Here is an 11,665-nt window from a genome sequence, read left to right as displayed (position 1 = left end):
AAATATAATTTGTCTGTAGCGATGATGTTAATAGGATAGACAATACAGTATTTCACAAGGTAGGTAGAGTAGACAGAATTTACTTTGGAATATTTGGGATCTTATGGAGATGATGTGCAATATATTTACATTAGGAATTTGGTAAAGTGTTAAGCACATGTTTCATGTTCATCTAAAATCTCTTCTGCAAGAAGAACCATCTTCTCAGCTGTAGAAAAGATGCAAGCACAGAAAAAAATAAAGTCCACATAAAGCTGTTACTTCTTGATTTATGAGCTAGAACAAGTTTCATTCCAGCAAAACTTGTATTTTAGTACTTTCATAGCATGAGAGGGATACATGACACTGCAATATCTTTATATGACAACAGCTTGAAGTAGTCGGAAACATGTCATGATGTCTAATGGGATTGGGGGTTGAATTTCATTTCCATCCAGGCGAAGGTATCGGAGGCGAGGGGTGTTGCCATACAAACCATAGTCTTCTGCTAAAGCGATCGAGACTGGGCATATTTGAGTACCGTTGACACCTGAAAATGTGGATCAACATGTTAGGTAATTTCCATGGAAAAGGTTCATGAAGATAAAATTCATTTAGAAAACAAATACAACAGGGTTCCACTGAAATTTGTATGGGAGACACTTGATCGTCTCAGACTTGGAAAATGCCGAATTAACAATTAACTGCTCTTTTGATCAAGCAAAAAATCATCTTAACATAATGTAGTCTAGATCAGTGAATCACATATTTAATGTGCTTCAATTATGAATAAAGGCCACTAGGTGCATAATTTTACCTTGGACAGAGAGGAAACCTATTTAGACAGCTACTGGGTAACTATTCATTGAGAAATGAGCTCTCTGCCCTCTGAGAGAGCAGAACAAGGTTAATGCTGAGGCATTTAGAACATCTTACTGCAATGACAGTACATTAATTTTAGCTGATAATATTCCCCAATGAAGTTCTTGCATTCAAAGCGATAACAGTATTGAATAAGAGGTGCTTTTTGTATAGTGTCTGTAACTTTTGACATCTGTACTTTCCTCTTCTCTCGCATTCTTCAATACATTTGGTTTTAATTGCAAGAATATTATTCATGAATTGGGATATATTTCTTCCTAATCTGAAAGCCAACAAGTCCTTAAAATTCATTATAAATCACACATAACTTGTTTCAGTTCAGATAAAATTTGGAAATGTGGCTAAAATCATTACCCGTTTTCATGAGAGTTGAATAGATTGGATTCTTTACATTGTCTCCCCCAAATTGCCTCTGCACTGCCGCTTGACTAAAATGCTTTTCAAATTTTGTCTTCCATTGTTGAATACTGAGGCTGGCGCTGCCCTCTTTCAGCCTCAAAATGGCCTTATTCTGGAAAACACTCAAGTGGTGTTTGTTTATCAAGATGTCAAATTTCTGTGACCAAATTACGGTATTTAGTGATTGGTGTAACTGCTTGAGTTTCTTGTTGGCCCCACACCACCTGCAAGAATGGTTGAATGGAGAATGTATGTGTAACAGATATTTTTTAGCACAGTTTTTTAGTAGTCAGAAATAGGAAAAGCTTTCTACCAAAATTTTTCTCCCCTTGTATTTAGCAATGATAATGTGCATGCATCTTTTGATTACAATTCCCCAAATTAGTTAAATGTTATGATGAAAAAAATAATCTTTGGTTTTGGGTTGTTTGTTTTTCAAAAGAAGAAAAAACACCCTGCTTTGAAAAACTACCCATATGTTTGCAACATCTTGAAAAAAGACTTTATCTTTGTCATGGAAAATAAATGAATACATCCAGCTGGCCAAGGCCTAAAACTTTTATCATACCCATGATATCTATATATATTTGCCCATGCTGTGAATTTTAATTAATATTTGAAAGCATTTGATATTCTTGGAAGAAAAAAGCTACAACTTATTTTTATGTGTGAAGCTACAAAGTAGGGAGCTTGAGAGTGAGATTTCATTATGAAAGCAGTTATTGAAAGTTTTACAAGTGAATCAACACTATGTAGCAGAAAATATCTGCCTTTTCAGGTCAGCACTACTGTCCTTAGGAGACAAGATGGCTTCAACTCTGTTCTATAATCTTTGTGTCCTCTGACCTTGAAACTATCCCAACACACTAGTTTTCACTAGGTTAATTACTCCAACCTTAAAATGAGGCAACACTTATCTAACCACAGGCCACCTATGAAGAAGTTGTTTCCTGATGATGTGTGGTATGAAGTGCCTTGGTTTTTTATTGTTCTCTTGCCACAAAAAGTAAATCCTACCCAAACTACCAGAGTAGTAAAAGTCTCTCTCTCTTCTGTTCTATTCTTGTGACCTCTAGCTGCACTCACTGTACTCCAACTCAAATAGTTGGACTCCCTTTCTCCTTTTCACAGAATATTTAACTGCAGCTGCCATGGATCAGCCTGGAAATCTACCTTTCTGGGTTCTTCCAGCAAAGAAATCAGTACCAGCAACAGTGCAGGGGTTTGACAATAAGTCAGGATCTGTAAATTCAACTATTTTTTTTCAACTATCCTATAATGGATTCTGATAGACTGGCATTGCTACTTGGCACAAGGACTTGTCCCTTTCTCTACACACAGAGTAATATTAGCTCAGAGGAGCTATCTCGATCTCCTGGTGTTCCTCTAGGGAACTTACTGTTCACTCCTTTTTATCATTCCTTTGGTAGCACTGTAGTACCACCTGTTTACCCTTGCTCACTTGCTACATCATAATTTTGTTCCTTCTCTAACACTGCGTTTTCCATCATTTGACATCTCCCCAGAGTCTTGCATGTGTATCTCTCACATAAATATGTAAAAATGTGTTTTAAAATGCCTTGGAACAAGTGTGATGCTTATGTTGTAGCCATAATTAGTTTGGGTTTTATATTGACTTTCAAGTGATTTTTTTTCCTCTGTGCATTGAGATCCTTGGGAAAGAGACCACAGGTGAAAACCTGGTCCCACTGAGACCAAAGGTGAGGCTATCATTGACTTCACTGGGCTTCGGGATACTTCCTTATATCTTCATAAGTGGTCTCTGGAGAAATAAGGCCTTGGATTTACATGAAGAACTGATGTTACAAAATAATGTATGACAAAAAGTAGGAAAATAGTATTTACATAGAAATTTTGATGTCTGAGCTCTTACCATGCCGGTAGTGTTACTATGAACCACCAAGAGAAAATAAAGGAGCGATTGGCAATTGTACAGGGCTATCTGAGAAGTAATATTATAAAAAGGGCTTGTATCGCACACATAAAGTAAACTTTCAGGACTACTGTTTTGTGGAGAAACCAGATTCAGGCTTTTACACTTATTTTTCTTTCAAATCCTTTATGTTGGTTATTTTAAATAATGATTGATCATCAGCTTCCCGGATTTAAGATGACAAAAACAATCAGCAGAATTAATGCCACAGCTTCCCGGATTTAAGATGACAAAAACAATCAGCAGAATTAATGCCACATCTTACTCCTGCCTGATGGAATTATATTCCTTGTTTTCCATCCTAAAGGCCTTTTGAGGTATCATCTATTAGAGTAGTGTCTCATAATGTCGTTATCCCATCAACAATTATGCAAAAATTATGCTATGTGGTAGAATGTGCCTTGCATAATACCTGCATTTCATGTAAGGCAACAGGTTGCCTTGTTAAACATTTCATTGCTACTATATATGTAGCTACTAAGAATAAAAACTTTCTTTTTTTATTTTTAATTAAAAGCAGTGTTGTTAGCAAAGAATTTTGAAAACTGGTAAAAGCATTAAGGAATATAAGGCTTGTGGAAAACTATTTTGATTTAGGCTCATGGGTACCCATGTGTCATTGGAAAATGGGAATTGATTTTGCACATACTACACAGGCAGATTTTCATCGTTTTAACCTTTTTAAAATTTATTTAGGAAAGGAAAATAATTTGCCAGATCTTTAAATACTACCTAGACACAAAACACTTCTTAAACTGGACAGGTTACATTCCATTTATTTAAATTTAGTGTCCACTTAAAGTGACAGGTGATAAAGTCGGCACCTGGGGCCCTGCAGTGCTGCAATTATGATAAATCCCTTTGTAATCAGGGGACAATGAAACATGTTCAGTAACAATATATGTCATAAGCCCTAACTCTAATTAACTTTTAAACTTCTTGCAGGCCACTTAAATATGTGCCAGTTGTACAAAACTGATTTTTCTTTACAAGGTTTCAAACACTTGTTTTGTAAAATACAGTGATTTAACCTAAATTATTAATAGATATCTTCCTTTGATATGTCCTTATTTCATACAGAAGACAAACCATTATTTTTAGTGTATTTTTGAAATGCAGTGACACAAAATAGGAATAAGGAACCATTTATTTGATTCAATCACTATGACAGGAAGACAAGTGTAGAGACCTGGTTACCTTCTGTGCAGTGAAAAATAGAAAGTCATCACTTTGGTTTTGGATTTTGGCATGAAACAAAGGATTTAAGGTCTGTAGGACTTACTGAGTGGATACTTTACACAGTGTCCCTAACCACCACATCCCCGCTGTACTGGGATGAATCTGGAAGCAGTGCTAGAAGCAGAATTATGACATGCCAACAGACTTCTGTTGCCTTGGGTACAAAACTTTGTTTCATTTATACAAAGTGGAAGATGTTAGAAGACATTTCAGGAGATAAACCTTAGTAGGACAAAGCTTCTCTAAAGTCAGTGAAAATATTTTTCATGAAGACTAAACCCAAGTGTCAGCATTTTGTGCACAGTAAACAAAAGATGAGGAAGATATTCAAGCTTCAGATATGAATATCCACATTCTAATGTCATATTTGAAATAGATAACTACTGTTTTATGGGTGCCTCATCTTAAGCTCCCACCATGCAATTTAGCTGGGCAGAGAGATATTCAGAAGAATGGTGTATACAGCAATTCTGTCAGTTTAGTGAAGTCCCTGAGGTGCTCTGGAACTTTGAAAATCTAACAGTCATACAGAATGTGGATCACATATTCTAACTTGTTGCACTGATTTTTTAATTGTTGTTTCTTGCTTATTTACTCCTAGCATTTCTGTAGGAAAGTTAATATCTTAACACAAAATGGTTACTGGCATGCATATAGTGAAATGCGAATGCACGCATTTTCTTAATCCACTCATACTTCTGATTTGCTCAAACATTTTTCACATGTGGTATTACTTCCATGCACATATTTGGTTGTTGTATTTTAGACCCGACTTGAAAACTGGTCTGTGGGAGGTCCTTTTGCTCATCTCCCTGTAACCTACAGCACGTTATTAATCTCTGTATTTCAGAGGGCTTTTTTTGTAGTTAAGTAGACATTTTAAAATAATTATGTCTTGGTAGGATCCCATATGGAGAATACACACTTACTTTTGATTCTGTTGTGATCAAGGTGAAGGTGCTCAAGTTGAGCATTGATCGGTGGAATTTTAGTGAGCTGGTTGTGAGACAGCTGTAGATCTAGTATAGATGAAACATTAAACCCACTGGGGGGAATACCATCATCAGATAATTTATTGTAGTTCAGCCTAAGGAAAGTCACTTTGGGTATTGCACTGAAGTAGTTTTCTGGTATCACTTCAATGGAGTTGTTGTCCAAAAACAGCTGTAGCGTATTAGCTGGAATGCTTAAAGGCATTTTCTTGAGTGAATTTTTTGCTATGTTGAGTTGCATTAGATTGTTGAGTCCTTGGAAGGTGTCACTTTGAAGTGCGCTGTCCAACAAACTGTTCTGGTGCAGATCTAACATAGTAAGGTTTTCCAAGTTACTGAAGACTCCTTCTGGGATTCTGGAGATTTTGTTTCTAGCCAGTCTTAGCTGTTCCAAGCCCACTGGTAATGGGGCAGGCACCTCTTCCAATTCGTTATCTTCAAGGAATAAGTAAAGGAGCCTTTTCAGCTTGCTCAGCACACCACTCTCAATTCCACTGTTGGTGATCTTATTCTTGTTCAGATTTATCCATCTGAGATGAGTAGCGTTCACAAAAGGCTTCTCTGTAACTGTTTCAATTAGATTGTTTTGAAGGTAGAGGTACCAAATTCTTGCTGGGATTGCAGGTATTTCTTTAAGTCCTTTGTTATCACAGTATAATGCATTGGGGAAACTGGGTGGACAAAAGCACTCTTGTGGACACTCAAAAGAGTAGTGAGACCAATGCTCAGGATCCATCTCATCATAAACTTGTCTCACAGTTCGAGTCCACACAGAATTGACCAAGAATAAGAGCAAAAGACTCGTATAGACTTTTAGAGTCATTGTTCGCCTTGGAAGGGGAGAAAAACAATTAGCTGTCTTTCAACAGAATTCTCTAACAGCATACTAGATTAACAAAGCAGTAGTACACAGAAAATAATATTTCCTTTATAAACAGCCAAATTCTGTTCTCTGTGGTATTACTTATGGCATGTTAAAGAAAAAATGAACATTGATATAAGATGCATAAACAATTCAGTGCTCTGCGTTGAAGAACGTTTCCTGATTTAACTTAGACTCCACATTGCCTACCAGTTTAACTGCTGTTCATCCAAATGTCATTTCAAATAATTTGAAAACATGGATTATTTTTTCTGACATTGTCTCTGCTTCTCATAATTTTGCTTAAGTTTTCCTTTACAGAGCTATAAACTATATAATGTACCATCTTCAGTAAAGTTATCAATATCATGATGATATAAATGCTATTGTATTTAGTGTTCCTCCTTTTAAAATTAATCATACCCCCTTTTCTGTTTTTCCTCTCTCTTAAATTATAATGGCGTCTGGATCAGATTTTCCAGGGTCTTTTCTCATCACAGAAAAGTGAAAGATCAAAGAGTGTTTTAACAGCTGTTTGTTGGGCATGTTCTTAAAAAACTTGGAAGGAACACATTTGAGTAATCCATTCCCCTCCCTCATTCACGCTCTCATATCCAAAGTTATGAATTTCCTTCTCTAAAGCAAACAGCCAAAACAAATGCTTGATTTAAATGACACAAAAATTAAGTCCTAACCAAATTACATCGTATACACTCATGCATCTTGTATCTATTTTACCTACTTAATTATTTGTTTTGTTTAGCCTGTTCCACCATTAAACGATGAACAAAATAATCAATGATAATTTACTCCAAAGGGAAAAATTTGTGTAGCACAAAAACAGTGCTTCACAGGCTCTTTTATCTTTCTTGGTTTCTGATGAAGATTAGCAAGCATTTTGCAACACAGGGATGAGAGACTGATAGCTGAAATTTCTGGTCAAAAATATTATTTAAATATAAAGCAAATTCTCTCATAGGGTTAATGCATCAGTAAGGATAAGAACTCAGTTGAGCTGCTGCATATAATACGTAGCCATTTAACAGTTTTCAGCACTGTTATTAGCAGTAACAAGTGCAGTATTCTAAAGATCTTTCAATCTCAGAAAGTGCTATCTGGAAGCATTCCAAAAAAAAGACAAATAAAATATTTCTAAATAATAACATCTCTAATTTACACAGTGAAATGGGACCTCCTCACTGTCTAAATATTCATAAAATTAATAACATTTTTTAAAAGAAATAGAAAGTAATTTACCTTGTTAGTCAAGTTCCTGGAGCTATCTGAAGCCAGTTAGAAATCACTGTAAATTCACAGCCTTTGGCTGCTAGACACTGTGTTTCCTTCCTGTCCTCCCAAGAATTAACAGCACGTAAAACTTGTAGTACATGTTAGTATTCCCAGATGTATTGCCATACACACCTTATTAGCTATTGTTTCTAATTTGACATTGCTTCAGAGTTTGGGCTTACCTCAGCTTTCTTGGATCTTCTTCTCTTTCTATTGGTCACTGTTGTTAGACTGTAATAGCTCGAGTCAGGCTACAAGCCGTGTTCTATGAATACAGCCTAATATATACGCATCAGTGGCTACAGCTTTTAACCCCTAAAATAACTAAGGCACCTCAGCACCTAGGCAGGAAAAGACAGGAAATCCTGACTATAATATCAAGCAGCCACAGAGCTGAAGGCATTTGAGTTTTATGTTTTAGCAGATGAGAAGAACTGGTCTAGATGAAACAGGTAACGCAAAATGTACCTTTATTCAAAATTTTGTCAGAAGATACTTTACATGCAAATCTTGCTTACATCATAATTCATTCTCATAATACCTGAACTGGCCACAAAGAATTAAAAACAGTGCCATCTGTTTCTACGGAAATATTTTATTTGATTTTTATCAAATGCAGATGCTGCCATGCTATCTAAAGACACAATTCTTGATTAGGAGAAGAAGATAGCAAAAGAATTTGCTAAGAATTTTTTAATAACATATTTTCATTTTTTTAAGATTAAAGCATACCTTTTTTTTTGGTTCAGAGAGATATTTACATATATTTCTACAAAGTTATTATACTCTTCAGTGCCTCATGTAGTGAGGTCTGGTTTTAATTATCAAGGCACTAATTAATTTTCTTATCATTCATCTAAAGTAAACTGTTTCCAGCCAATTTGCTATCCCATCATAGACACATATTTCTCACATTAAGTGTTTTGGGGGATTTTGGTTTTTTGGTTTTGGTTGGTTTTTTAGTCCAAACTTAAAGTAACAACATAATATCAGGAAAACTAGCCACCTTCAAAGCCAGAACAATGGCAAAAGTATGTTAAGGAAAAAGCTAATGGAAATACTGAAAACATAAAATATATCCTGGTACCTTTTTATGAGTTTATATTAATTTTAAAACTTATTTCTATAATTATTTTAATTCAGTTTAATCCAATTTATTTTAGCAATAAAATCTCTAACAACTTATTTCATAATTTTTAATACTTTGCTTCCTGAACTAAGAATGTCTCAAAAGAAGTTTAGGAGTAGACAAAAAGTAATTAGAAAAAAAAAAAAGAAAGCAACCGTTAAATACATGGGCAGCTTTCACTGACTTCAGCAAGGTTGATATTAAATATGTCGTAAATATTTTTGCATAAGTATATGTTTGTACTACATTGTTTTTTGTTTAGGGAAAAATACATCCTTACTACCAATAATTTTACATGGCTTAAAAATGTGCTTCAAAATAAAATAAAAATAAATTCCTAAGTGTTTCACTCTGCTAGAATTCCAGACCCTTCAACATCTCTTAGAAATTCTTCGGGTTTTCTTATAAGTCGGGTATCAAATTGATTTATTCATGCATACTAAGCCGAATATTTCAAAAGTTTAAATTAGATGAAATTAATTTACATCTATACCTAAAAGTAATGGTTCTAACTTTAAAAAGATGTCTTAATTACAAGTACAAACATTAGATGTAATGTATAAACCTTTTCATTTTGAGTGTCACTTTAAACATCTAGGCCTTAAAATGTTTCCTTTGACCTTTTGCAGTAGACATGGTACCATGCAATAATGTTAAGGAGGTTCGTCAGCTGGAATCTGAGATAGGGAGAGGCAGAGGCACCACTGTATGAAGGTTAAAATAGTTGTGTATTCAGTTGTGAGTAATTTAAGGAGGCCTTACCATAAAAAGTGTATCTATGCTTCTTATAAAAGCCAGGCAGCGCAACAGAAAACTGGTTTGCATTTGTGCTAAATCTTCACAGAGTGTGTAGAGAGGATATGGAGATGCAGAGGTCCATTCACCATTACAGAATGAGCCGAGACCTTCATGAATCTTATACTGAAGGGTTTAAAATAGTGAGTCCTGGTGGCAGATATCTGTTGTGACACACTTAAATGCAAGTTGCCACATGTTGCCCATTTAACAAAAAAGAAAGATTGACTTGACTTGTGCTTCATGGGGGTCTGAATTTACCCTTTAACCTGCTAATCGTGTACAGATGTTCATTATGTATTATCACAGAAGTGACAGGCAGAGAGACTTGCTGCTCACCTTGTGGGAGTGGGACTGTTTGTATGAACTATTGTTCAGCAAGGGAAAGGCATGTCATGGTGTCCCTTTGTGGACCTAGAGGCCAGGTATTTCATCGTTATCCACATGTATGCTGCCATCCCATTCAAAGAAGCAGTTCTTCACTAGGAGAAGACAACAGCAAAAACATTTCCTAAAACTTTCTCCATAACAGGAATTTTCACTTCTTCTAATGCAAAGAGCAGAAAAAAAATGACAAGAAATGTCCTCAAAATCAGGAAGAAAGAGTGTGATGACTGCAATATATATTGTCATGGGTAGTCAAAAATTTTTGACTCATCTCTTCAGGAACAAGTGATTGCTTGGGTCCCCAAGCAGACTTTGCAGAAAGGCCTAATTCCCATGAAGCCTTCAGGATTACGCATATATTCTCCGTCATGCATTTGTTTTGTTCAGTCCTCCGTCATCTGGTGTTCCTATTTATTATTTAAAGGGTGCAATATGTGGTGATAAAGTTTTACAGACCAATAAAAGACCATGGCCAAGATTTTAAAAAATGACTAATGGTTTGGGAAGCTTTTTGTCTTGAGTATCCAACCTGAGACACTTTCCAGGGCCTTATTTTCAGTAAGAGGGGGCTAAGAATTTTATGTTAATGAGGTCATTTTAAACTTGTGAAGCTGAGAAAAGGCAAATGTCAGTGAAACACAAAATGTTCCTGAGATCCTAAACAATCTCCCGAAAAGTAACAGTATGCAAGTTGTTTGCATGACAATAAAATGATGTGGAAAAATTACTACAGTAAAAATACTGTGAATGCCCATTCTATGAATATTTGAGACCTTTTGAAAGATACTGTTGGGAGTATTGTAGTTTGAGGATGTCTCAAGCTATTACAGGATTTTTGCTCCATATGTCTCCTGGCAATCCACATTGTTAATCAATGTAATAAGAGACTCCCTATTTAAAAAAACAAACAAACAAACAAACAAACAAAGTGAGGAGCACCAACAAGCACAGAGGGTAGTAACATCTCCTTGAGTAGAGTGATGCACATGCTTGAGATTAGAACAGCTCACACACTTAAGAAACACTAGAAAAGCTAAAAAGAAATGAAAGACCCATTGGGAGGAGATATGGACAACTGGGAGTGCTGTTGTTCTGTTGTTCTGTTTCAGCATCGAAGTTGCTGACAGTGAAAAATGCATTGCTTTCTTTCAGTAATGGCTGCCATATGTCTCAAATTTAATATGAAATAAGGTCTGTTAAACATCAAGCATGTGTATAGTTCATCACCAGGAAACCCAGGAGTATACTGCAAGCAGAGCCAATTCATTAGCCCTGTGGATTGCTACATTTAGCAATGGCTGCAATCCAATGTGCCTAATTTGGGTACTACTTTACTAAAATGCTGGGTATGCACCTCCAAAGGACACCCAGTTTAAGTGAAACATGGTCTTAAATTCCCTTCATGATAACTAGAGAAAAGCTCATGCTTCAAAACCTGAAGAAGAGTAAGTCCTGTTTATGTGCCCTTCACCATTTACTCTACTGGTAGGTCAAGACAGCCATGCAGACTACTTATGGCAGATGTTTACATTTACTCAGGGTTCGGTCTGCCTCTTTTACTTTTTTACTTCTGAAGACTGGCACGTAGTGGTGATCTCTTTTTTTTTTTTTTTTTTTTTTTTGTATTGCTCCTTGAGAGTAGGAAGCTGCGAGTTTTACCCAGAGTCAGAAGGACAAAACTTCTATTTCCAGATTCCTGATCACCAGGCAGTGATATATCCCAACTAATATTACGTACTACTCCTTTTAAATGAGAT

The 11,665-nt window shown here is 35.8% G+C and overlaps 1 protein-coding gene across 1 annotated transcript; it reads right to left on the bottom strand.

Moving 5' to 3' along the window:
- Positions 1–267: 267 nt before the first annotated feature.
- KERA (keratocan) lies at positions 268–6,268 on the bottom strand. The gene is made up of 2 exons (XM_065657539.1): positions 5,383–6,268; positions 268–529 (listed from the first exon to the last, which is right to left on the bottom strand). The coding sequence occupies exons 1-2, from the start codon at positions 6,266–6,268 to the stop codon at positions 357–359; spliced, it is 1,059 nt and encodes a 352-aa protein (XP_065513611.1). The 3' UTR covers positions 268–356.
- Positions 6,269–11,665: the final 5,397 nt, after the last annotated feature.

This window comes from Caloenas nicobarica, chromosome 1 (assembly GCF_036013445.1).
Source record: "Caloenas nicobarica isolate bCalNic1 chromosome 1, bCalNic1.hap1, whole genome shotgun sequence".
NCBI lineage: Eukaryota > Metazoa > Chordata > Aves > Columbiformes > Columbidae > Caloenas > Caloenas nicobarica.
Note: the sequence above shows the minus strand (reverse complement) of the source record. Positions and strands in the feature narration are given on the sequence as shown.

Excerpts from the sequence above, each read along its gene's own strand:
- KERA (XM_065657539.1), bottom strand. The coding sequence starts at position 6,268 with ATGACTCTAAAAGTCTATACGAGTCTTTTGCTCTTATTCTTGGTCAAT. Across the intron at positions 530-5,382 it reads TGATCACAACAGAATCAAAA|GTGTCAACGGTACTCAAATA; the intron begins GTAAGTGTGTAT and ends CCACATTTTCAG.